At 41.9% G+C, this 27,548-nt stretch overlaps 1 protein-coding gene across 1 annotated transcript; it reads left to right on the top strand.

Moving 5' to 3' along the window:
- LOC310932351 (chemokine-like protein TAFA-1) lies at positions 1 to 27,315 on the top strand (the record flags this gene model as incomplete). Its single annotated transcript, XM_083895658.1, has 5 exons — positions 1 to 56; positions 2,021 to 2,181; positions 25,877 to 26,017; positions 26,978 to 27,102; positions 27,283 to 27,315. The coding sequence occupies 5 exons, from the start codon at positions 1 to 3 to the stop codon at positions 27,313 to 27,315; spliced, it is 516 nt and encodes a 171-aa protein (XP_083751784.1).
- Between the last annotated feature and the right edge of the window lie 233 nt (positions 27,316 to 27,548).

Below are 27,548 nucleotides of genomic sequence, written 5' to 3'. Positions count from 1 at the left end.
ATGGATTTGTGTCATTCTGTTGAGATATTTATAAACTCTTTGTTGGGTTTGCTCAGGTGAGAGTGTTTTTTTTTAATTTATTCTTCATGCTGTGTGCAAAAAAAATTATTTATGATTTAATGTCAGGAGATTTGTGCATTAAAAGGAGCAAATCTAGTGAAATCTGCACGCATGGATACAAAAATTGCCATTTTGACATTGTTTAGACAACCAAAGTGCATGTTTATTTGCTATGATTTCATATTCATCACAGTATGTTATATTACCATTGCCACAAGAACAATATGTGTGTAAAAGCAAAAGGACTACAAGGTATTTTACACACACACACACACACACACACACACACACACACACACACACACACACACACACACATTCTTGTACTTGCAGCATACTGAGGACCAGCATTTCCACTTTATAAATCAACACAATTACAAATATATACTTCATGAATGACATCTACAAGGAACTACTTTTTTTTTTAAATTTTCGGTCCAAAATTTTACAAAAACATCATTCTATACTATGTCGTCCAAAATTTAAAAAAATCTTTGACAAAAAATGTTTGGTCCAAAATTTGGCAAAAACGTCATACTATACTATGTCGTCCAAAATATGGGGAAAAAAATTGGACCCAAAATTTTTCGTCCAAAAATTTGACAAAAACGTCATATTATACTATGTCTTTCAAAATTTGAAAAAATCTTTGACAAAACATTTTTGGTCCAAAATTTGACAAAAACGTCATACTATGTCATCCAAAATCAAAAAAAAATTTGACCCAAAAAATTTGGGTCCAAAGTTGTAAATTTTTTTTGACAAATTGAGTATAGTATGTTATAGCAACCTAAGGAAGTGATTTCAATGAAAACAAAGTGAGGACCGGCCAAAATGTCCTCACTCCGTAAAAATGACCTCACTTTGTTGGTTAAAAACCCTCACTGGTCCTCAGTATGCCGCAAGTACAAGAACACACACACACACACACACACACACACACACACACACACACACACACACACACACACAGTACAATCTGTATTTTTTCTTGTATACCAATGTAGGAACATCAGTGTGTGGCATTCATGCAATATTTGAGTCTCTAGGTTTTTTATTAAAGTTATTCTTCGACGTCATCGTTAAATCACGCCCTGTAAACTATATCCCGTAAATGTTATATGAACGGAATGAATGAATCAGACGATTAATAATGTAACGCCTTGTTGTGAAACAATTTCAGGGCTGAAACATTTTTTTTGTATTTTCTCCTCCACAGCCTCGCGTCTCCTATGACCAAGAGCGTCGTTCTACTTTCTTCTTCTTCTTCTTCTTCTTCTTCTTCTTCTTCTTCTTCTTTAACTTATCTAAACAGCATGGTGAAACATTACAGGGGCTTTTGATTCGTCTCACTGCTGTGTCACTGTCACATTATTCTGACAGATACAGAAAAGCCTTGGCAGCCAGCTGCTCGCCCAAAAAAAGAAGAGAAGAAGAAGAAGAAGAAGAAGAAAATCTTATCTTTCTTTAAGTTTTTTTTTTTTTCTTTCAGTTTTGAGGCAGGAGCTGCACAGCTCAGGATTTGAAGGGAGTCACAGCCTGTCAGGGGAAATCTCTGCTGCATGTGTGTGTGTGTGTGGTGGTGGTGGGGGGGGGGGGGGGGATGATAAAACTCCCCAGGGATATCACTCCACATTTGCAGCAACGGTGGCTTTGGGACAAGACAGGGCGAACTAGGAAGATGAAACAGTGCAGAGAAGTCATACTTATATAATCGTTTTTTTTATTCCACTGTGTATTTATTCTTGTAGGAACTGACACATCAATGATGGCATCTCACTTCAGTGATTACAGACATCATTTAGCATCAGATAGTGTTTATGGTCACTGATGATGAAGCGTTTTTTGCTCGTGTCGGGGGCGGGGGGCGGGGGGGGGGGGTCAAGGTTTTTTTTTGTTTGTCTCAGGACAAACACGCATGAGAACATGATGTACACTGTTTTGTGTTGACTTCACCTTTTGGTTCCGGTCCTCAGCAGATGTGTCCTGTCATGTCCTGGCTGCTCTGCCTGAGCCTCTGGGTCAGCGTGACGGCCTTTCAGCTGTGTCAGGCCACGTTTTACGAGACCATCCAGCACCGTCATGGGACGAGGCCCGGGCGAACCACCGTTCACACCATCGGTGAGTTCCGCCGATCCAGAAGAACAGGGCGCTCCTTTTTTTCTTTGCTCGTCTCCAGCTTGATTTCATTAAGTCATTAGACGCATTAATGTATTTGCGGGTTCAGCATAGACTTACGAGCCAATTACTTAGCGAGCGCATTGTTTACTGGCTGTTTTTCCCATTAAGATTTGGCCTTGATAGCGAAGTGAATCTCTTTACTGAAGATCACACAGTTAGACAATGGGTGTTTTTGCACTTCCCTTCTCGAGCTATTACCGCTGATATTCATGCTACGCTGCTCCCTCTCAATTTGATCTCGAGCGATTGTAGCTCCCTGTGAAATTGCACTGAATAGAATATGACCGCAACAATACGGTCCAACTTTTTTTGGTGTGCTGTTGTTGTTTTCGTCAGGCAGACGTGGTGAGCCACGGCTACGGCAAATAATTATGATCTCAGGATTCAGACAGAGGAGATGAAGCCGAACGCTGTCAGAACTTCAAAGGGAGAAGAAGCAGCGTGAGCGTGCAGGTCCTCGGCGTCTGCTATTTCCTCTGTGCACCAGTGCACCTCGAGCACATCAGCGAGAGGTCTTTTCAATACTCTCAATATTGCGAGCGAGAAGACTTCCTGTTCCAACGCGGTTGCCCATTACTCATGTCTGCACGTGTGTATTGGAGGAGAAAAAAAAACAACATATCAAGTAAAGCGAAGAAGGGGGGGGGGGGGGGGGGGAAGGGCACGGGCAAATGAGAAATCTTCTCGAAAGGGTTCTCGCGTCAACGAAAGGGAAACGAAATTAAATATTTCAAATGTGCGTTTTGAGAGACAAAAAAACACGTTCAAAGCCTTCGGGAACCCCGTGTTACTAAAAGTGTGAATTCCGTTTACCACAGTGCGGCGACGTCCTCACTCCTGGATAAATGAGACGCCAGTTTTATGAGAGGAGGACGGGACGCCTGTCTGGATTGATTCCGACACATGGACGTTTTTGCTCACTTGCTGTGTGTGTGTGTGTGTGTTGCGCGCTTGTTGGATTGGTGCGAGGATTGGGGTTGACGGGTCACGAATTGGTGGCAAAGAGGGCCACCGGTTTGCAGACCACTCGGGCCAATCATTAAAGGCAGCACAATACCACAAGTTCACGGTGACTGGTGTTACCGGCAGGAAATTGAGATTACAGAGGGCAAGAGATCAGTCCTGCCCTTGCCAGGAGAATTTTTTTAGATCTGGACGGGGAAAAAAAAAAAAAGAGTCGTCGTTTTTGTCAAGTCAATCGCGTGCAGTGACTTTGGGAAACAAGATAAATCGTGACCTGAGCGCCGGCTGCTTTTCAGTGCACAGGGTTAGTGCAATTATTAGTTCCGAGTAAAAACACCTGCAGCATGAAAAGCAATATATGAAAGGATTTAGAAGCGGCGTTTTTCTTTTTTGCCGCTCGATCCAAATGTGCTCTCAGTAATAATTTTTCGCCTGACAATGTGAAAGCAATTGCTTCACTCATGCGCTGACATGTTGGCAGCCTTATTGCAGAGACCGTGTGTGTGTCCAGAAGTCCATTAGTTCAGTGCCTTTTTGAATAGAAGTGTACGCTCAGTGGTTCAGACAAAAGCGCTCGGCTTCCCGCCCTACAGCTCTACATACAGGGATCGCTGCCTGCCACTCACTCAGTCGGTGCGGGGCGGTGTTCCTCCGCGTGCTGTGATTTCACGAGGCCGCTGTATTTATTTGGTGCAAAGAGCATGAACGCTGCACAAAAGGAGAGCACATTGTGTTGTGGAGTGCATCCGTAGAGTGGGGTCGCGCGTCGGTATAGCCGCCCCGCCCTCCCCGCAATATGGGGAAGCACAGAAAAGTGCTTGTAAGATATCGAGCAAAAGACTGGAAGTGTTTGCTTTCGCGTCAGACAGAAACAAAGGTTTTGTTAAACGCGTGAGCAGCAGCAGTCTGTCTCCACTGAACGAAAGTGCCGCTGGTGAGGCGGCGCATCGTGTGTGTGTGTGTGTGTGCGTGTGCGGGGGTGTGTGTTTGCACAATGTATGATAAAGAGCATATAGTTGCAGCCGCCCGAGGTGGCCTTGCTCCCTCGCGAACTCACTCCCACCAACAGTCGGCTTCGCGGGGGGGGGGGGGTCAAACTCACCATAAGCGAGAGGTCACCGATTCTCTCCGCATATGTGCTCATGACGCCCCTTAGCTCACAGTCGCTGCATAAGAGCTGGGAGTGTTTTGCATAGATGAGGATACACAGAGAGACAACTTTGCCGCTTGTATACGCTGTATATTATCATTTATTCAGACTGGAGTCATAAATTCTTTACTCTGCCTTATATCCGTTTCACCGTCTTCCTCTTTTTTTCACACCGTCTAACTGTGATCTTACCGTCCCTCCTCAGTGCTTCGTATGGATGTGGCCTCTTAATCTGGATGTATTTTTAATGCCGTGCATAATTAAAAAAACACCTTTCTTCTTACTATATGGACTGTGCCCATATGTAAAAGTACACTTTCAATCCCTCACATTTTCCACAAGCTTTAGGCAAAGGATTTTTCTGGCTTTTTTTTTTTTCCCCACTGCCATGCGCTCAAACAAAAGAAAACACTCTTGTAAAGCTCACAACGAAGCACACATGAAAAATTGATTTTCGGCTGTCACACGCGGAGGTTGTATCCTCCTCGCTCAGGTTTTAGACGCAGACGATTTAATAGCCTTATATAATGCATCCTGGAGGCGCATTGTTTTGACACACATCTTCCTTAACCCTTCACCTACACCCTCAACCGCGCTCTCGGCGGTGACGCCGGGGGAAGTGACGAGCAGCCTCAGTCACACCTGGAGCTCGGCACAGAGTTCTCACTGTGTTGGTGGACTCTGTAATTATGTAGATTCGTGTGTGCCATCCCTCCTTCCCGATTGGTTCTCCCGCTTCCTGGTTTCCTGCCTCGCCCCCTTCCACCTCTGTGATTGGTTTGCCCTGTTCCCCTCGTCAGACACACCTGTATAAATACCAGCAGCTGAGGTTCAGTCAGTGGGGGTCATGCTGTTTATGGGATTGTGGTATTGGGAGTGTGGGGTGGTATTGTGTTGTTTTGTGTTGCCATATTTTGTGTTTTAGTTTAAATATTCATTATTCTTTTGGGTTTTTGTTAAACTATTAGTTCTCACGTGGCATGGATCTGTGCCACAGGTGCACCATTGATAAATTACTGTGGGAATAAGACACAACTCCTTATATGGACATCCTGGATGTGTGTGTGTGTGTGTGTTTATAGGTCACATCTTCAGGCTTTACAAAATGTGTTTTTGTGTCTTCTTCTTATAAGGGATGGGAATTGGTATCACCCGATCGGATATTCTATATATAAAATCCTATATATCGCGTGCTAATGCACGTGCTGTAAAAATTCAGTGACAGCATTTTTAGCAAAGTCATGATTGGGCTGTTTTATTTCTTCTTTTGGAGGGAGCAATATTTTGTGAGACACAGATGGAGAATTATGTCTTTGAAATGGCTCGGCACAAAATGTGTTGTCAATGTTACCAATGGTCTAAAGTGACTGTATCTGAATAATATCGAGTTTTTGGACACAAAAAAGCAGAGTCGTCCCATCCGTACTTCTTATGTGTTGATGATGAGTCAAATATAGGATTTGTTATTATGTCACATTAAAAACTTGGAGTTGCAATAATTGTGCAGAAGTCACAAAATGGACCGACTTTCTTTTATTTTTGTTCACAAAAGCGAGCAAAACGAGCTTTGAGCTGTGACCTTTTCCACCCAAATTCTTGCCTTTTACTCAGGTGCGTTTTATGTAGTTGGTGAAAATGGAAAAAATTATAATTCATCAGATTATCTATGGGTTGTGGTTGGGGGGGGAAAAAAAGGATATAAGACACTCTATATTGTACCTATGTAGCCTTAATGCTCTGTGTTCTAAGAGATTCATCCTTCTCATTAAAATACAATTTCATTTTTCAACAACCTTTTTCAATCTGGTTATTAATGGTTTCTTCCCCCCCTCCCCTCACAAGCCAGGCTCGTAACAGTTGCCCCCGATGCTGTTGCACATGTTGGAGTGACGTTGAAGAGCTGCTGTGAAACACACAGCTACCTCTTCTGTCGCCTCTTAAGCACATTTCTTCACATTTTTTTTGCTTTTAATGGATCGAATGCATCAGGAGGCGAAGCTTGCTCGTGCTCTGCTGCCGAATCACATATTTCAGCAGGAATAATCTGCGTCATTTTCTTTATTAGCCCTGAAAGGCGAACAAAAAAATAAAAAATAAGTAAATGAATCTCAGGACAATCAGTGCCTTAATTATTACTGTATGCTCACAGCTCCAAATAGGGTTTTACATATTTCAGTATTTTCCATTTATTTCCTCTTTTCGTCCCATGAATTATTCATAAGATAAGGCTCCTAAGCTTGTAGATATTTGTTTAAACAGCATGTTTAATTTAAGTCTTTCAGCAAAATTCTGTACAGGGGCTATGGTGTGTGTGTGATCATAATGTTCATATGCAAAATGGATTTCTGTGGCCCTCAGCTTAATTAATTACTACACCAGCTGTTTCTTGTCTTAGCCAGGATCCCTAAACATTAATAACTGGTGTTTTACAGACACACAAAGTTCATGCCGTTTTGGTGTCATGTTTTTATTTGCTTTTATTTTTTTTGGTACAGTTCTTTAAAGGTGCATTTATGTAATAAATCTAAAGCAACTGGCCATAAAATCCTCCTAATATGTCACAGAGACTCAGGAATAATGTTAATATAACAAACTGAACTCACCAACAACAACAGTACAGCCAAAATATTTGCATTAAAAAAATATTTTGCAGACTGCAAATCATGTTTATGTTTTAAAATCATGTTTTGACATGTGGCGCCACCTACCGCCGTCTACCAATCATTGCAGTCAGTAGAGTCGCAGCTGTCGAGCAACCACGGGTTGCCAGTTACGTCAGAAAACGAAACCTAAAAGACCTCGGTATTTTGAATTTGAATGTAGTAACTGTTTTTGGCCACAAAACAGCTCCTCATAGAGCTTACTATGTAAAGTAAAGTAGAAAAAACAAACTTTCAGGTATACAAAAGCCACCATAGTTCCCTGAAAATCTGTCGTCCATAATAACGTCAGTAAGCATAATACAAATCATGATAATAGGGCTGCAATAATCTCGCTAAAGTCTCGCCGTTTATTTTGATTGTACGGATTCATCAGTTTAAGTGGGAAAAAAAACAAGTTTATGTGATTTTTCCGCTTCTTAAATGCGAATATCGTGTGGTTTCTTTGTTCCTATACTGCAGAAAACTGATGATGTTTTGGTTTAACACCATTTTCCGCATTTAACGGAAGAAACGACTAATGAATCAATCAACAAAATTAGTGGGAAACGTCGAAGCTACATGATCACGTTTCACCCCCAATTAGTGGAAAACGTCGACGTATTCAACATAAGCATCTATATTTACGTCCGTGTACATATTCTATGACGCACCAACAAGCTACGGCTCGCAAATTAGCCTGCACGGTAATCACAAATCAGTGTGCTGTGCTCGCTGCTGGCAGCGGGCTGCAGTTCTGTTGGCAGGCGTCTGACCTCTGAGCTTTCATTGTCAAACTCACGCTCCAATTCTGCTTCTGAAATATCTGGCTGATCATCTCACACAAAGATATAGCGCTTATCATCCGATGGCTCGGGCGCGTCTTCGTGGGTTTTCTTTTTTTTTTCCGTTCCCTTTCATTTTTCAAAGAGCCCCGTGAGACAGGGCTCTTTGTCACACTGACGGCATAGGCTTGGATTAAAAATAAATAAATCATCCTTATGTCTGCAATGAGTCGCACGCAAGCAAATTAACCGAAACACGGCACGGGCTGCTGTCTTACGCTATTTCTACAAGTGAACCTCGTTCCCTGGTGTCCTAATAAACATGTCTGTGACATGCTTTGGTCAAAACACCTTAAGGATGAAGCACCACAGCAGTTCAATCACAGCCCTGTTCAGAACGCTCGCTTTTGAGCGCCTGTCTTTTTAAATGCAAATGAGACCCAGGAAACTACGTCATACAGACGGAGGCTCCGGCAGCTAACAGCAGTTAGCATTTTGGAAAAGCCATCATTTGCAGAAACGGCACATTGCCATCATATATATATATAAAACGTATCCACTGGACACGTAAATCCTCTGAGGCTGGAAGTTTGTGTAGAACTCTGTGCTGCACTGTGCAACCAAGGATAGAACACTTCGCAGACTTTAGCGCACTTGCCCTCGCCTGCACTCTCGCGGTTTTTAGGGACAAAGCGGAGCGCCGCGAGACAACAATTCCAGGAATTTGCACAATGTGACTTCACGTTGCGCGCTGAAGTCATTGTGTGTTTTATCTCCTTTATTTAGACTGAGGCGGACCACAAAAACATGACTGAGTCATATTTTTTCACACATTGCCTACTCATAGGGCATCTAGAGTCCCAAATATAAGGATTTAAATGATTGATTTTGCATAATATTTCTCCTTTAAGGCAAGAAGTGACATCTACAAGCAGTGTGACAATATTGTAGATGGGAAAATGATGTTGCACAATAGATGCAGATGAGCAGTGCCATAATTTGCAGAATCCAACAGGCACATTGCCGTCATATATAACCACTGTATCCACTGGAGACGTAAATCCTCTGAGGCTGGAAGTTTGTGTAGAACTCTGTGCTGCACTGTGCAGCCAAGAATAGAACACTTCACAAATAGTGCGGAAGTCAACATTGAGTGTTTTATCTCCACAAAGAGACATATTTTTTCACACTTTGCCTCCAGAGTCCCAGATAAAAGTATTAACAGGATTAAAAAGTTGATATTGCATAATACGTTCCCCTTTAAGGTCCAAAAAACACGCAGCAGTCATCAAATCGGCCGCCCCGACCCACGTTATCGTTCAGACGTCCTGAACCAGCTCATCAAGATCACAAAAAAAAAGTGCATTTCTGTCAAATCATGAAATGCGGGGGATTGTTGTCGCACATTTTGCTGCTGCAATTACCGACCGAAAATGGTGGAAGACATTTAGCCGTAAAAATGGTTTCATTAGACGATAATTTGTAGACATTTTTGCCCGCGTCGAGCGTAAGAGGCTGTTCATTCTGTCATTACCGAGAGTTCTCTGACCTTTGTTTTGTTCATTAGCGAGCAGCACTTTATTTAAACATGTTGTTATGACAGCTGTCACAGCTGACGGATAGTTGACTCTGATGAAAGCATTCGGTTTTTTCGCTTTAATCCAGAAATAGTCCATAAAACGGCTCAGCTGTACGGATACTATTTATTATAATTTTTTTGCTGCATGTGCACAGCACTCACAAACGTTTCCCCACCTTCCGTCAAATTAAACAGGATTCTGGAGCGTTGTCGAGCATTTATCTGTGGCTAAAATGGCCTCATAACAGAGTTTATGGATCACATAAATTTTTCATCCTAATTAATGTGTAATGATGTTGTAGAGGTGTAATTAGGATTAAAGTTTCATCGCTGTGAATTGTGCATCTGCATCAGAGCGAGGCTGGATCTCAAAACGTGTGGTCGTGGCGGTCCAGGCTTGGAAAAAACCTACTGTATATACTTTATGTGTGTTTTCTGCACTCCGACTGCAACACACACAAACACATCAACAATGTTTGTACCCGTTGAGCCTCTTTCTTGAAATGACCATGTTTTCATTCTATATTTTGCGCTCTTTGTGCTTATTGTGCTTCTCTTTGTGGACACGTTCTAGTCATTTTGGTGCCTCGATATTCATTTTGCTGTCATTTTCAAACTTTAGGTCTCTCGGCTTGATTTGTTTTTCTAATGGTGGTTTGTGTCTTGTTGTGATCACTTTGCATTTCTTTTTAGTACTTACACGTCACGGTATGCCTCTCATTTTCTCTCTCTCTCTCTTTGAAATCGTTTTTCTGTCAGTTATTAACAGTTTTGCATCCCTGACGGTCGAGTACATTTTACTATCAAAACATTTACAGGGACTCTTTTATCAAACATATAGACATTATTTATTTTACCTTGACTATTGTCCATTATTCATATCTTTGACAAGAAGAGACTGCCGCTCCGTCCATGTATAGACCGACTCTCATTTGATTTTTCATGAATGACATTAGTGAGAGTTCAATGCTCGCGTGATGAGATTTATATTTTTGTTATATTTGGCCAGAAAATGGCATGGGATATTTTGTGTGGTTGCTGTGGCAACACAACTGATGAAACTGCACGAGGGAGAGAACGCTGAACTTCAAAAAGAGTTTTCAAATTATTTTTCGCGGACTGGTTCACTCTAAACTATGTTCAAATAATGCACTGAGCGTGATAAAGTGTGCTACATTAATTCCTTTACTTGCTGCAGTCAGTTACAGTTGGACAAGTTACTCTCAAATTACTAGTTGCATTTGAGAGTAATATGTTAGGTTAAAAGTTGCACTATTTTAATGCTGTGTATTCTATGAACAAAAACCTTAGACTTAAGGAAACTAGAGTTTAAAGCGGAACTAGACCGGAAGTTCCTATTAACGCTGTTTTTTTGGCGTGTATCTTCGTCATTACCTTGTTTATGAAGCCCTGACTGTTCGAAACAAACAGTCTTCTGGGGGTGAAAGTTCACTCTGAAATCTCGCAGCAGAAAAACACCATCAGAAAAGACTTTCGGCTCGTTTACAGCAACTAGGAGGTTTTTGACCATAAAAACAAGTTAATATATGTAAGTAGACCTCCATAACTAACATTTATGTGCAACAGGACCACTCTATGTCACCTTTAAGTTTTGAAATAAATATTTTTCTCTCGTAACAACTGTGTTGTTACATGTTTTGCAAACTGTATTCATGACTTGATGAGTGGATTATTGTGAGGGGCCATAGGGTGAGTGATACAAGTTATACATGGGAGCAAGTGTTTGCTTTAACAACTGTTTTTTTGGGTTTATAAATGAGTTTTATCATTGAAAACAACACTCCAACACAATGAGGCATGTGTTGAACTACATAAACAAACTTGTCTTGCATAGCACCTACTTTTTGATCAGTAAAGTATGTATATTGGTATCGATATCGGCGATACTGGCCGGTATCATCCAATTTTGTAATTCCACGTATCGCATCCTACCAGGTATCACACACAAGTGTCATTGTACTTTTGGTCCAAAAAACAAGCTCCTTCTGATGTGAACTTCCTTCAAGAAGCTCTTGAAGACCCAGCTCTTCCAAGAGCATCTTCTGTCCTAGAAATAAGGGTTCTTTCTAAAAGGGCTGAGGTTCTACCTGGAACCATTTGCTTCTGAAAAAATCTTTTCCGAAGAAAGGGTTTTTCAAGGGTTCTTGGTAACACTAATGGTTCCAGTAAGAACCATTTTGATTCAGATAATCCTAAGGGTTTTAAAAGGGTTCCAGGTGGAACCTTGATAAAAAGGTTCTACCTGCAGCCAAAAAGGTTTCTCCTATAAGGACAAGCTGAAGAGTCTTATATGGTTCTACTTTCTAAGAGTGTAGCACTTATACCCCCTTCTGCACTCTCACCCTATATCAGTCCACTGTGCATCTCGTGCATTATCTTTCCAAGACTTCTTCTACGCAGCTTATTCTTCTTTCGTAAGTCACTTTGAATAAAAGTGATAAAAAAGATAACATTTTGATGACGAGGTCGATGGAACTAACGTACTGTATCTGTGGCCCAGGGTTAGCAAGAGGTTATTTGCTGCAGGAAAAACACCTGGATTCTTTGGTTTGCTCCCACGTGGAGTTCACGAGACGGCACCGCAACGACAGCACTTCCCATGATTAACATTAAACACGATAAAACTCTCGTATCGAGTGTTCCCAGGAGATTCTGAACAAGCCCTCACAATGGAAAACATCCCCACAATCACCGCACTTAATTGTAATCGTTGATTTCAGCGGTCGCACGGGCCTTTTGTGGCTTTGTGTGTGTGTGTGTTGCACAAACAAACAACAACTACTGCTGAATTAATGATAGCTTGTGTCCGCACAGCTTGTAAATATTGTGTCAGGGAGTTCAGACCCTCTTGTCGCGCATTCGCGCATGTTCTCGGAGTTGTTCCAGCAGAAATGTTGCACCCTGCCAAGGTAAGAGTCTCCCCCCCCGCTGCCAAGTGTTCCTGTTAACCCACGTTCTATAAAGACGTAGAGATATATCAAGTTTGTTTCTCTGTTACACCCCCCCCCCCTTCCTTTATTTTGGTGTTTCTGCTCTTGGTGGGGGGGGTTTTCAAGGCGTGGCAACTGGCAACCCTCGGGCTCTGCCTGCTCTTTTCGACGAGGAACAGAGGCTTTTGTCGCTTCACTGTCGGCTGTTTGCGATAGAATTCAGACGTGATTTGCGAGGATTTGTGTAACCCAGTTGTTAAACAAAATTGTTTATTTAAATCTTGTCATTTCATGTGACTAACACCCCCCCCCCCCGCTATGTTGTCCCCAAACGGCTCCGGCGAGGAGGAAAAAAAAACACTCCTATTAATCCGTCCTCCCAGTGAAAATGGGAACTCATTTGCTCAATTTTGATATTCTCAATGAAATAAATACTTCTTTTGCAAATGGGAATTACGCTTGAGAGATCGCTTCATATGGCAGCTCCTTTTGTGGGAGCCTGCCTGCTCTAAATGCTTGACAAGAAATATGAAATTCATTATCATTACTTAGACCTCATTAAACTGAAAAGAAGCATCTTAACTTACTAATTGGTTCCGGGGGGGGGAGGGCACGAGAAATAAGCAGAGTAATTAATATTGGGTGTATCAGCGTATGTTCTATTGCTGTTTCTTTTTGAGCTGCATGTCATGTGGCATATTGACACTATATATTTTATATTATATAGGCAAAATGAAGGAGTTAAACGACACAAAAAGACGTGTATATACGATATTCCTGTTGTGAAGCGTCTTCTCGTTCGACGGCGAAATTAACATGTTGACGACGTCTAAATAGAGACGTATACGTGCTGAAATATTTCACCACCCGGCCGCGGATGTGTTGCATTCTTCCCTTTGCCAGTTTGCGGCACAACGCGATTGCGACGGTGACGTGACTCGGCCTGTTTTTGAAGCGAAATCCGAAATTCCCTCCGCTATCGGCTCGCAGGTCTTGAATAATCATCGCCCGCCGACCCTTCGGAGCACATGTCATGTGGCGTGAAAAAGGTCATTTAGCCTTTTGCATTATGCATCATGACACAGTTTACATGTTGCGGGCGCATCGTCTGCCTGCGAGAGGACCAGCAGTCACATCAGAGGCAAGCATCTGTTCTCTAAAGGCTGTCTGCTCTGACTCTATCTGTGTTTCCTTTTCTCCTCGCTGAATAAAACCCTTTCATCAGAGCAGGCCATCTGAAAGAAGAAGAAGAAGAAAAAAAAATCTGAAATACCATTTCTGGACATTTGCCACTTGGGGGGAAAAAAGGGGGTTTGATGGAGGGACAGGGACAGCTTGACATTTAAAAATGAAAGACATTTCATAGAGATTTTTTTTTTTTTTTTCCCTGCCCATTTTCCAAAAATCACGCGCGTGGTTCAGGATTGTGGATTATGGAGATAACGGCGCCTTTTGTTTAACGCGTGCTTAATGGACGCGAACAGTGCCGCCGCCGCCGTCACGCCGAACAAGCCTGCAAATCTCCACCCATAAAAAAAAAAATCCAAACAACCAACGAGTCGTCGAGAGTCAGACTAGCATTTAATGCCCTTCACGAGCACCAGTGCGGCAGCGTCCCGGGCCTGTGATGAGGTGACGACAGACACGACAGGCCTCCAGGCTCGTATGCAAATCAGAAAGTCCACTCCACTCCCTAGCACTCGCAGCTTCCTCTGTTCCTCGCCGTTTTCATGCATCTTAAAACAACAGCAGCTCGACTCTTTGAGCGCTCTGTTTGCATTTCAATAGAGTATCACCCGTATTTGGCCCGCTGCACAGGACGGCTTCTTTGTGTGTGACATGCTGTCAAAACTGCCAGCCGTATTTCATGAATTTCTATGCTTGTATTTGTTATGGACAGTGATTTTTTTTTTTTTTTTTTTTTTTTGCAGAGTAGCAATTGGTCGTTTTTCTTTGCCTGTAAATTGCTTTGAGCTCTTTCCCTGGCAAGCGTCTGCACTCTCTGTGAACAGACACTCGCGTGTGTAGAAGACTTAGAAGATGCACGTACCTAAAAGAAATAAAAAAAATAAAAATAATTCGCTGTGGAAAAACTTCTCGTGTGTTGACATTTGTAATATCTACATGTCTCAGATTTCCTCATAGTTACACTTGACACACTGTATTCTGCATTTTTGTCCGGCCTCCACACAAACAAGTCTTCCTGTTTTCCAAAGCAATATGTTACTCGATTTCACCTCAGCTTTTAGTCGTCTACGGACCCCCTAAAGCAGGGCTGTCAAACATTCGGCCCGCGGTCCAGAGCCCGCCCACAAAGAGGGTCCAATCTGGCCCGCAGAATTAAAATTTTTGTGAACATTTTGTTTCAAATACTATATTTTTCACTTCCAGATTCTGTGTAGATTTGCTGAAATCTGTTGTTGAAATTGCACTTTTTTTTGTTTTTTCAAGAAATTTCAGGGAAAACAAAAAGAACTAGAAAAGCAACCGGAGAGCGCAGACCTCCACCAAGGCAGCTCAGCCCCCCACAAAATAGCGATAGCTTCTACGGATCACACCCAAAATGTAATCACTTGTTCCTGGTCCCATTGCGGACATTTCCTGACAAACAAACAAACAAACTCCGGCGAAAACATATACCTCCTGGTAAATTTGGATTTCTTGTTGTTTATCGGTTATTATGCTATCATATTATTGGTGCGGCCCACTTGAGTTCAGATTGTGCTCCACACTGTGTGGCCCCTGATCTATAATGGCTTTGACACCCCTTCCCTAAAGGGACATGAGCGAAAGAGACAAATCTTGTGCTCACGCAATAGTTTCCCATGCTCACCGGCCAGAAACTGTCAAGAGTGAGAATATCATTCAATAACAAAAATGTTGAATTCTTCATTCACATCTTCCCTTTTTTTTCTTCTTTGCTGCGTTTGTTATTTGTTGCTTGCTCCTGACTCATTGAAAGGCAAAGCAACAGGGTGATAACGACAAATTTAAGTGTCTGCGTTCAGTGCAAATGACTGCATGATATAAGGAAACCGTAAACAACCAAAGATACGACACCCGATTCAGCGGATGTTTGTAAAAGAATTAACCCTTTAACACGCGCACTATTTGCATTACCGTAATTGCGCGACGGTTTAAGCTATCGGAAAAATTCCTGAAAGCTGAGATGTTGCACGTCAAGGCTGACGTGAGGTTATTATGGTAATTTCACAGCAGAGAGTGGGCCTGTTTTTGCACATTGAGAGACAAAAGACTTTAAAAAAAATGTCATTGTTAATATGTTTGAGACTGTTCCAATTTCAAATTCAACACCCAAAATCTGTTGCTCATGTACAACTGCTGTGTTTTTCGACATTTTAAATTGTCACAGCGGTATTTTAGCATGCAGGAAATTGTAAATAGCTGCCACGTATGGAAAGTTATTATGGATAAAGGGCCCGAAACGCTTAGTTATAGGACATTTCCTGGTCCTTTTTATGGTTAAAATAAGCAAAAAAAATACATTTTTGGACATTGGGTTAGGTGTTTAACTGGTTAAATTATCAAAACTGGTGTATCCCTCGCGGCAAAACGACAGACTACAAGACTTCAGAATTCATTTTGGACGATATGACAGTGACAGTAACGTCCTTGTCATGAAGTCCAAGGTTAAAATAGAATCAAACAAAAGCGTCTTTAATGTCATGTCCACGCACTGCACTGCGAGGTCCGGAGATCTCGGATCACGATCGCTCGTGCGCACGCCGATGACACTTCCTCGTGAAACCGTTGCGTCGTGAGCGTGAGAAACTGAAGTTTATATTTTAAGTAGTTATCGTAGAAGTCAGTGGATTTGACACCACGCGTTGATGTTCTTGTGGCTCTCGCTGATGTTCTATCTGCATTAATTAGACAATCTCTAATCTGACGCTCCCCCCATTTTCTGTCAGCCTCCAGAACCGCTGTAGCCTGCTGGCTTGGAAGTCTGCTGACAGCGTGTGCAGAGAGAGACAGAGAGAAGAGACTATAATGGGTCACCTTGGATGCATTTCCCATTAAAAGGTGACAGGCATGCTGCTCTAAAACATGGACTGCCGTGGTTTGAAGATCGGGACCAGCTGTCTCTTGTAAATTACTTTTAAGCGACAAAATAATTAGCGGAGTGCAGATTCCGCGTTTGCAGCGACTCCAAGGTTGATGCGCGTCGGTACGTCAGTGAACTTCTAGTCTGGTCGGGTGAAGAGTGAAAAAAAAATCCAACCGTTTAGTGATTTAGAAGTGAAAATATCTTGATAATCCGTCATGATATCGCATAGTCGGGATGATATTTCCCACCGTTACAAAGTAAGTGTTTGAGTTAGTATATTGTTCACCAAAAAAAAAGAAGGTGCAAAGTGAATCTATTAATAAGGAAAAAGACAACTTTAACCCGAAATGGAATAGAATTAAAAACGTGAATCGATAATAACATGTAGACGATTGTAAATTAAAACACTAGACAAGCGAGTATATAATTAAACGTTGAATTAATAAACACATTTAATGATGTGATGAATGTAACCTAATGTATTATTCTACAGAGTCTTTGTCACCAGAGAAGACAGAGTGGGGAAAAACTGTTTAGATTTCAAATTTAACACAAAATCTGGTGTTTGTGTACATCTACTGTGTTAAAACTCTGTTTTAACATGCAGTCAATTGTCCATAACTGCCAGATATTTAAAGTTATTCTGGAAAAATGGGCAAAAACGCTTAGTCACAGGACATTTTCTGGTCCTTTTTATGGTTAAAATAAGCGCAGACGGACATTTTGAGGCATATATATATATTAGTGAAGTCAAATAACTTAACTGTGTTACATGGAAACGTCATAACTGACTACCTTAGATCCATCTTTACAGTTACAAGCTCTATTCAATAAATCCTGCTACAGTACTTTATAATGTTTGTTCCACGTATGCTCTGGAACAGATGGAGAACAATTGGAGAAGAACCCTCTCCAGTGGGAGCCTCCCAGTCTTGGCTTGTTAGAGTAGAGAAGAGGGCGAGTCACTGCGTACTTATTGCACAGTGACATTTCTATCCGAGACGGACGGACCATTTTGCGCGACCGCGGTATACGCGGAAATCCGCGGCTGTTTGCTCACGTGTTCATGTCACGCATGATTTGACTGCATTCGCCTTCATCCAGGCGTGCCGTATGTCCATAACTCGTCCAATCGTCGCGCGGTGCAGCAGGATTCCAGCGTGACTCATTGTGCCGGAAGACCGCGCGGCACAACATCCGAGCAGCTGAGACGACGCCGAAGCCAGGTGTTGTCCTCGGTGTCGATCGGAGCGCTTACGGCGAAGTAAATCCTTCAGTGACGCCGTCAACATCTTGATTTGCAGACATAGAGGATTTTAGAGACAGAGTTTGCGTATAGGTTTCCTCCCACGGTCCAATAACATACAGATTTGGGGATTAGGTAAATCGGACGCTCTAAATCATTGGTTCTCAAAGTGCGGCCCGGGGGCCAATGGCGGCCCGCAGAAACATTTCTGGCGGCCCCGCAGTGAATTACAGTTGATAGTTTTAATCCAGGAGCTACTAAGCTTGTTAAATGTTTATTGGACATTACTGGATACAGACCAATAAGTGTAAACAAAAATACTGGGTATTTACCTGGTTTCTATATGGTGAATTTTAGTGTATTATTGGGTTATAAGCTGGTAATAAGCAGGTAGCTACAGCCCCCAATTACTAGCTATTTACCCAGTAAATATATGGTAACAGAAATGTGTTACTTGGTATTAACCTGTAATTGGAAGGTAAGAACAATGGCCAAAATACTGGGTAATTACCCAATAAATTATAAAACGTTATTATATTAATGCTTAAATTACATTATATTAACGCTTATATTACTCAACGCTAAACTGTAGAACTGCAATCTGGTCATTAAAATGATTACAAATGGGATTTCTTTCTGTTTTTTTTCCTTTGGCGGCCCTCAGTCCAATGTTGGGTTCCTAAATTGGCCCTCAGGTATCAAAACTTTGAGAACCCCTGCTCTAAATTGACCTCATTGGTTTGAGTGTGAGAGTGGATGGCTATATGTCATTGTGTGCGGCCCTTTCGCCGTGTGCACCCTCGTGTGGAGGAAAAAGCAGTAGAAAATGGATGGATATTGGGGAGAAAAAAAAGCTCCAAAATCAGTTCAGTGAAACCGAGGCATTATAGGAGAACTTTCCTCTTGCTACAAATGCTATAGGAACTAATCCCACTACATAATTATGCTATCAATGACAATAAAAACAAACATATTTTGCAGTTGACAGAGCAGTCTCACCACAAGATTTATTCGTGCTGTTGCTTTTGTCCCTTTCCTAAGTTTGAGTTGGATGAACGGATGATGGATGGATGAATTGCGCCCAGTGTTCAAAATAAATGTGAAAATGAAGGAGCTCATTTTTGAAGTGTTGTAATATCAATACAACAATGTGCACAATTAAGGCAGTGATTGGTCATAAAAACATAACATTTCCACATAACCGTTGAAGGAACGCAGATTTGTATTCGTTGTAAAGAAGTTCACGTATACCGTTGACAAATATTGCTGCAATTAAGAAATGGAATTTGATTTCGTCGAATCGTTATTGACGATAAAGACGGCGAGGACTTAAATGACTCGAATGAGCATTTGCATCACAGGTTAAAAGGTCAGCGTTGTGTCGGTGTGTAAAAAAAAAAACACCACTGATTCTCTTCAGAAAACGAGTTGTTGTACATGTCAAGGGCTTCTCCTCAGTCTGTGAAACAAACATTTACAAACGGGAGCTGGAGGAATCTTTCAGATACAAGGAAATAATAATAATAATGAGAGAATGTGGAATCCAGAGTTTTGTGAATTATGCCCCTGACAGGAAAATCTCTGTTATTGTTGTAACCGGGGCTGTAACTAACGATTATGTCCTCGCTTAATTTACGCTTCCTTTTAAAGAAGCTAGTCCTCAAAACGTAAAAACCAAAGACATTTGCTGCAGTTCACAGTCAAAGGAAGCAGCAAAGGTTTTTTTTTTTTAAAAAACACCCAAATCCATGCTTCCACACTTGCACTTGCCCATATGACCAACAGAGGCCGCCAGAGGCTTGTTGCGTGAATGGGGTGAAGTCTGCCAATCTCCGATTGCCTTCTACTTTTTGACATCATTATGTAGCGTTACTTATTTCTGTGCATACACAAAAAAGCTAATATCTGCTCTTATATTTCTTGACTGAACCTTGCAACAATAATTATTTCCTGTAAGTTGAATGTTGAAGTAGCGTCTCTCTCTATACCTATAGAGTTCATTGACCCCGATTACGAGCGAGACTGAGACCGTGAGCACTTAACACAACAAATGTTTTTTGGTTTTTTTTGACAAAAGACATATCAGTTCTGAGGGAAATAAATAACTAAATAAATCATGGCAGAAAGCTCAACAGTTAAGATTTCTCCAGCTCTTTTGGACCTAAAAAAACGACAAATCGTCAGTGGTCACCTCTGTTTCCACGCTCAGACTAATCAAGAATCAGGCGCGCGCCAACGAAAACCAGGCAGTTCCGGCCGAGACCCGTCTGCTGCGGTGCGACCTCTGAACCGATGAATGACAATTTCCGTGTTCCCTGTCAGTCAAAGTGTCACTTTTGCAGCAACCACACACACACACACACACACACACACACACACACACACACACACACACACACACACACACACAAAGGTGTTTGTTATTTTTGAAGCTGACATTGTTGGTATAGTCCAGGGGTCTGCAACCTGCGGCTCTAGAGCCACATGTGGCTCTTCAGCCACTCTGCAGTGGCTCCTTGTAGCTTTAGAGATCGAGGCGACAAATAAAAGTGTTTTAGTATCTTGTGCAACATCCAATGTCGACGTAAAATGCAATATTCAGTACATGTTTGGATGCGTCCTGTCCATCTTTGGATCCACATACCGTTTTTCTTGAGCACGAACAACATACAATCCAAATATTTGCTTCATTTATTTCAAAGTGGGTTCATTTTAATTTCTTTAATTTGCCACAAACAATGAAACAATGGAAGAAACCAGGTCTACGGGGTCTAGAGGTTGGATATAAACTGAACATGTTGTAGTTCTTAAATGTCATAAATGAAAGAGACTATTACTATTGTATATAGTTTGTCTGTATAAAAACCTTTATACGTGTTATTATCTTCATCTTGTGGGGTTTTTTGCGGCTCCAAATGAATTTTTGGGTGGAGAGATGACAAAAATGGCTCTTTCCATCCTAAAGGTTGCAGAGCCCTGGTATAGTCACTGCTGCTGCTGCTGCTGATGATGATGATCGTGATGATGGGATGGAAAATGGGAATATAGAAAACAATTATACCCTTGCTTGGCTTTAGCTTTCACCTGATCTGAGCGACAACTGAAATATTTATAATGCAAATAATGGACGTGGAAGCGTGCGGCGCGTCGTCGTCACAGGCCGAAGCCACGGGTGAACTCGGTGAGAATCTCTCATCAAAGCTGCATCGCTTTTGTTTAAACAAGACCAGTACACCTGTCAGCTGGAAATGCCTTCCCGCTGATTTGCATTTTTATTCCTTTTTAATGTATTCTTTGGAAGTGATGATTTCCAAATATAGAGCAAAACCTGACTGTTTCGCTCTCCGTTTGCTAGCAACAAGCGGCACAAGTTGATTCTGTTTTTAATAGATCAAAGAGGAAAATATGGGTCTGTCTTATGCAATTAAGGGTATGCATTAAGAAGAGCAAACCCCTGTGGGCTGTTGTTTTTCCAAACTACGCCTTTACTCATACAGTACATCACGGTTAATGTTGCGCCGAGTGTATCAGACAGAAGTTAGAAGTTATTTCTCATCCGAGCGTGATGACCCCAATATGCTGCACAGACATGACAGGGAGCAACAAACGGCCTCTTAAATTTCCCCTTAAGTGATATTTTTTACATTATTAAATTATAGTTCACTTTATTAAAAAAAAGTGCCACAGCACAAACCTTACAACTGTGTCTCAGCTCCGCTCAGTAGAAACGCACAAATCGATGGTTACTTTTATTATCTATTAATCTGCCTGTTATTTTTGGGCCCATAAAATGCTGAAAAATATGTTTCCCAAAGTTTAGAGGTCCCATATTACGCAAAATCAACTTTTTGATCATTCTAATACTTATATTTGGGACTCTGGAGGCCCTACCAGTCGCCAAAGTGTGAAAGAAGATGACTCCCATATGTTTTTGTGGTCCTTCTCAGTCTAAGTACAGGAGATAAAACACACGATGTTGACTTCCGCGCTCTTTGGGACGTCACAATGCGCTAAATTCTTGGAATTGTTGTCTCTCCGCTTTGTCCATAAAACACGCGAGAGTGCTGGCCGAGGGCAACTGCATCCGAAAAACCGGAAGTCCGCGAAAAGTTCTATTCCTGGCTCCACAGTGCAGCGCAGAGTTCTACACAAACTTCCAGCCTCAGAGGATTTATCTGTCCAGTGGATACATGTTATATATGATAGCAATGTGCCTGCGAGAGCCTGCAAATGATCACTTTTCCAAATGCTAACTGCTGTTAGCTCCCAGTAGCCTCTGTGGCTACTGATGTCATTTCCTGTCCCTGAAGTTTTGTTTTTACTTTTTTTTTAAGGTGGACCTAAAGAGATACTACTGAACCGAGCGTTCTGAACAGGGCTGTTTTGTTCAGGGTGATTGAACTGCTGTGGTGCTTCATCCTTAGGGTATTTTGACCAAAGCATGTCACAGACATGTTCATTAGGACACCAGGGAGCTAGGCTAACTTTGAGAAATAGGATATAATATGGGATCTTTAAAACAATTTACTGTCATAGAAAACCACACATCCAGAACTTATAAGACGCTGAAATTGCACCATAATTAAAGATAATTCACACCATTGCATGGTGACGTAATAATCAGCGACTACTTTTTCAACACTTGCACTTGCCAACATGACCAACAGAGGCCGCCAGAGGCTTGTTTTGTGAATGGGGTGAAGCCTGCCATCTGTGATTGTTTCAGTTTGTCGTAAACTAACGACAGTCTCACGCTCTCTCTCTTGAGACTTTAAAGAAAGGGTTAATGGTTATTTTTAAACCCAGTGCAGCAAAAAAAGAAAAGGTTTAAGCTGCGTGAGACGCGCTGAGTGATTCATCTCTATCCAGTGGGTTAAGTGTGGCTGAGTGTTAGTGAATCCCCACAGGAGCTCACATGATGGCTCAATTACGGTGCGTCCAGGGAGACTTCATCACTTCCTGTGTTCCGTTGTGCCTTTGGTTTGGCTTTTGATTGAACAAATATATGCTGTGTTTAATGCATATACAGTGCAGCGGTGAGCCAATATGAAGCACGTCTTCAAGAATCACCTGCATCATTTATGCTTCACTTCTTAATGACCTGTGGAGATTTGCAATTTCGAGGTTGTGCGCTACATCTTTATTTTAGTCGCCCCCGTTTGGTTTTTTATCGGTATGATTAGACGTGTTTTACAGCGACGATAACACAGATTAAGAAAGGCAGCAATTACCTGATTAAAATGATTATTTGGCTTCAAAAAATGAAGTGTTTTTTTTTTTTAACTATGTTGATAACCAGCGGCTCACCCTACTGAAAACATTTGCTGATTCCACGTGAGGTTTCGTTGCTTTTCTTCATAATCTGTGACAGTCAACAGTTTTTTTTAACTTTTTTTAACCTCCTGTTTTGCTATTTTCTGAAAAAATAACATTTATTGTTGAGTCAAAAAGATTCATTAGGTAGAAATGAAGAATTGGGTTATTCCTCATGCAAAATGTTTGGCAGTTGGAATGAGTCAAACGACGTGTAACGGTGTGATATAACGTCGTCAAGCGTCTGTTATTAATTAAGGATCATATTTATTGATGGATAAACGCCAACAACTGTCAAACTACGACTTCATTTGTTATCAGTTGTTTACCTAGTGCTTATAAATGTTAATTAACGAGTTTCTTGAGCTGCGGTAATCCGATACCGTTCGCTGCTCCGCAACTACAAGATTCTCTCTGAAGACACTTTGCACTGCTGCATTTCTACGTCTTAGAAAAAGAAAAAAAAAAAAAAAAGCACTGCTCTGCATCAGGGGCTCACGAGCCAAAAATATTCAAATGCAGTTAAAGCGATATATGCAAATCTGCCCATAATTCACAAACCCACAGCTCATTGTCAAACATTATTTGGAATTGCTCGGCTTGCAGTGTACCAGATATCCCCCCCCCCCCCCCTTCTCTCTCTGCTCTTTCTCTCTGCAACCTCCTTGATCTGGTGTCATGCTGATGGGTGTAATTGTCAGATGGTCCTTTTGCCGCACAGCTCTCACATGTCGAGAGGCTGAGCACAGTAGGTGGGACAGGCCGGCGGTTGACGAAGGTCAAGTTTGCTTGGTCCAGTCCCCCCTTATCCTTCAGGGCACAGCCAGTCGTTTGGTGATAATTGCATGGTGTGGACCACTGCTCATATTCATGATAACCCTGAAGCAGGCCTCTCCTCCCTGCTAATAGATGTCTCTCTCACTTCCCTTTTCCTTTTTTCTCTCCTCTGCCTGCCTCTCACCCATCTCTTCATCATCATTTAACGTTCAACAAGCTACAGGGGAGCTCGTCCGCAAATTGAAAGAATGTGAAGCACAGGAGCAATTATTCTTGTTTTGTGGCAGCAAACTTGTGCGACGGTTTTTCAAAGTTTCTCACAAAAAAAGAGACGAGCAGAGATACAGATGTGGTGGGAGAAGCACTGAGATGTTGTAATAAAACACACGACTGATATATTATACTGTGTTGTCAGATATGGTTGTCCATTTGTGGATTATTCCCTCCCAAAATGTCCCTGTTTCATTAAATCCAGGGGTCTCAAACTCAAATGACCTGGGGGCCAATGCACATCTATTGTGGTCAAGATGGGGCCGGCCTAGAGAACAAAAAGTGGGGAAAAAAACAACTGTTCACAATATTGCATCATGATATCACACGTATACTTAATAATACTATTTATGATTCTAAATGAATGTGTTAATATCAAAAACAGACATTTATTTTAGATTACATAAATAGTGTGGACAACCGTAATTAAAATTCGTACCAGGAGCCGTTTCAGGGCCACTGCCATTCGTGGCTCGGGCCCTAACAAGTGTATTTATATATGTTATTGAATGTTGTATGTGATACATTTAATAATGGGATAATTATGACCATTATTAAAACATATATTATATTCTATCACCTCGCTGGCAGCTGTGCCTCAGCTACACACTGTGTCTAAAAGGCGGTGAGGTCATGGGCCATGTTTTCATTATAACATGATATCAACTGGGGTGGGGGGTGGGGGGCGCATGTAATCGATTGAGGGGCCGCATGTGGCCCCCGGGCCGTCAGTTTGAGTCCCCTGATTTAATCCTTGTGTGGAAATTTCTCTTGAATGTGCTTGACACGCGAAACTTGACACGGGGGCCACCAACAGGACTCCGATTTCTGAAAAGTCATTACAAGATTTCATGGAATGATTCAGAATCTGTCAGAATGTCTTTTTTCCATTTCATTAAAAAACAAAAATGACATTTTAAAATGTCGGACCAAAACTAAAAAAAGTCGTAGCTGGCCTTTTGGGAGACGGCTTCCAGCTGCTTCATTCTTAAGATGCCCCCCCCCCCCCCCCCCCCACACACACTATTTTACATTTCACTGTACAATTCCATTTATATCTCTATCATTGGCACAAACAAAAATGGTGCAGTTTTGTCTGAATTTCCTGGCATTATTGTAAAAAGACTCCTATCTATTTACTATCAGGGACACAAAAGTTGCCTGGTGTCTCTTTAAAAACTTACTTTGTACTTGCAGCTAATATGTCAATGTATGTAATTTGTGGGAAAGAAATCTATTCAAACTCGGCTGGGACAAGATATTGGGCACCTTCTGGTGTCTTGTATCTGTGTAAAGAGCCAAATATACATTGATCAACGTGTATCATCTATGTTTTATGTATTCTTTTATCTGCGTTCATGTGCAGACAGCTGTTTTAATAGAGATAAACCAAAATGCCGCCTTCGACTCCGTTCCCATGTCTCATGTTGTTGTTTGTCAGACACGCAACATGATACAGAAAATGGACGTTTTGACCCAGATGTCCTCCTGTCCGCACTGGGAGCTCCAAAAAAATAATGGATAATGGCTGCTGCCCCCAGAGGCTAATTTGTTGCCAGATGATGTAATCGATGGGAGCCGAGATGGAGAAAATACCCAACTTGAAGTGACAACGGGCCGACTGTTGTGTTGTTGTGTCCCTCGTGGCTCCTGATTGGTCACTGTTGTAAAGACGCAGCAGTCGTTGGACTAATCTGGGACCAATATAAATGAAGGATGGCGGCGGGGGGGGTTTCTGTGTAAATGACATTTGTGCAACCAGTTTTAACATCACTATGAGAAGTTTGTGACCAGTTACTTTCCTTTACGTGTGTTTTATCACCACATCATGGCGACTTAATGTGATTTGTAACCGTCTGTTTTTCTTCTTCTTCTTCTTCTTCTTCTTATCAGAGGGGGGCACGTGTGAGGTAATTGCCGCTCACAGATGCTGCAATAAGAATCGAATCGAGGAGCGGTCACAGACGGTCAAGTGTTCTTGTCTGCCGGGGAAGGTGGCCGGAACCACCAGAAACAGACCTTCATGTGTCGACGGTGATTCACGCAGATGAGAGCTTATTCTGTGTCGTAACCAAGTTTGCACGACTTAATAAATAACGTAGAATGTACTACTGTGTTAAATGAAATCTGAAATCCCGCCGTGTTACATTTTAATAAAGATAAAGATAAGTTTCCTTCTCCCAGCTTAGATTAACATCACCTGGGATAATGTCATATCCATATTCTGTTGCTGACAGGCAGCAGCAGAGCGTCTGCAGCGGTGCACTTTTACTCTATAGAAAACAGACAAGACAAACGCAACCTCTGAGTGAAGCATACCTCGGGGACAAAAAAAAAGATGCAGAGGAAAATGGCTGCTGATTGCATTCAAGAGCAGTGCTGATATTCCATAGTGGTTTTATAGAAATATCTGCAACACAGCTTCAGTCCCTTGTAAAGGAAAGGATTTGGTGCTCAGGTCTGAGACAAACTAAAGTACGTATTTGGCTTAAGGAAAACCTCTCACCTGCAGCTTTTATCTTAAATCCCCTTTTGCAAATATCACTGCAAACCCATGAGCGGACGGAGGGAATTGGAGGTCTTTCGGTGTCAGCTCTGACAGACTCTTTTTTTACAAACAATTCAATGTCTACTTACCCTGTATTTAGGGCAATTTTCTCCCCGGATGACAAATGTGGCATACATTAAAGTCAAGTCACAGTCACACCTACTGATTCACTCACTCAGTGAGGGGGAAAAAAAAGCCTCTTTTCCAAGCTCTGCGTTCTGCTATGACGTCTTCTAATAAAGAGACTGCACCGTAATAAGCAACAACAACAAAAAAAACCAGTGAAACATATGCATGAGACACAAGTTATTTATTTCATAATTAGGATTAGCCCTAATGGCCGTCTGGCTGCAGACTGCTGTGCTGTGCTGTGCTGTCTGGCTTTTGCACTCCGTTTGGGGTAAAAGGTACCAGTATGACTATTTTCTTGTCTTTGTTGCCTGTAGCATCTATAGTAATTGGGAAGTGGTGGTGTGAGATGGAGCCTTGCCTGGAGGGGGAGGAATGCAAGACGCTCCCTGACAACTCAGGCTGGATGTGCTACGCTGGCAACAAGATCAAAACCACAAGGGTAAGATAACCTCTCTTGAGCACGGAGAAAACGAGGCATTACGAGAGCGGCGGAGGGAAATGTGCGACGCGGCGACGCTGTAGCTGCGGCGCCAATAAAAGCCAGCTATTTATTGGGATTGAATTTCACTGCAAATTGACTTGTTGAAACCCCTAAGTCTTCTTTTTCTTTTCTTGTCAGAACACGCAGCCATACACGACATCGACGTATTAGCGCTTTGTGGGAGAGGACGCGAGGAAAAACAATGCCTCTGGTGCGAGGGTTAACTGACAGGTCAGCCTCTACATCAGGGGTTCTCAAAGTTTTCATACCTGAGGGCCAATTTAGGAACCCAACATTGGACTGAGGGCCACCAAAGGGAAAAAACAGAAAGAAATCCCATTTGTAATAATTTTAATGACCAGATTCTAATATAAGCGTTAAAATAATGTAATTTAAGCATTAAT

The sequence above is a fragment of the Microchirus variegatus genome (assembly GCF_963457635.1).
Source record: "Microchirus variegatus genome assembly, chromosome: 9".
NCBI classification, from domain to species: domain Eukaryota; kingdom Metazoa; phylum Chordata; class Actinopteri; order Pleuronectiformes; family Soleidae; genus Microchirus; species Microchirus variegatus.
Note: the sequence above shows the minus strand (reverse complement) of the source record. Positions and strands in the feature narration are given on the sequence as shown.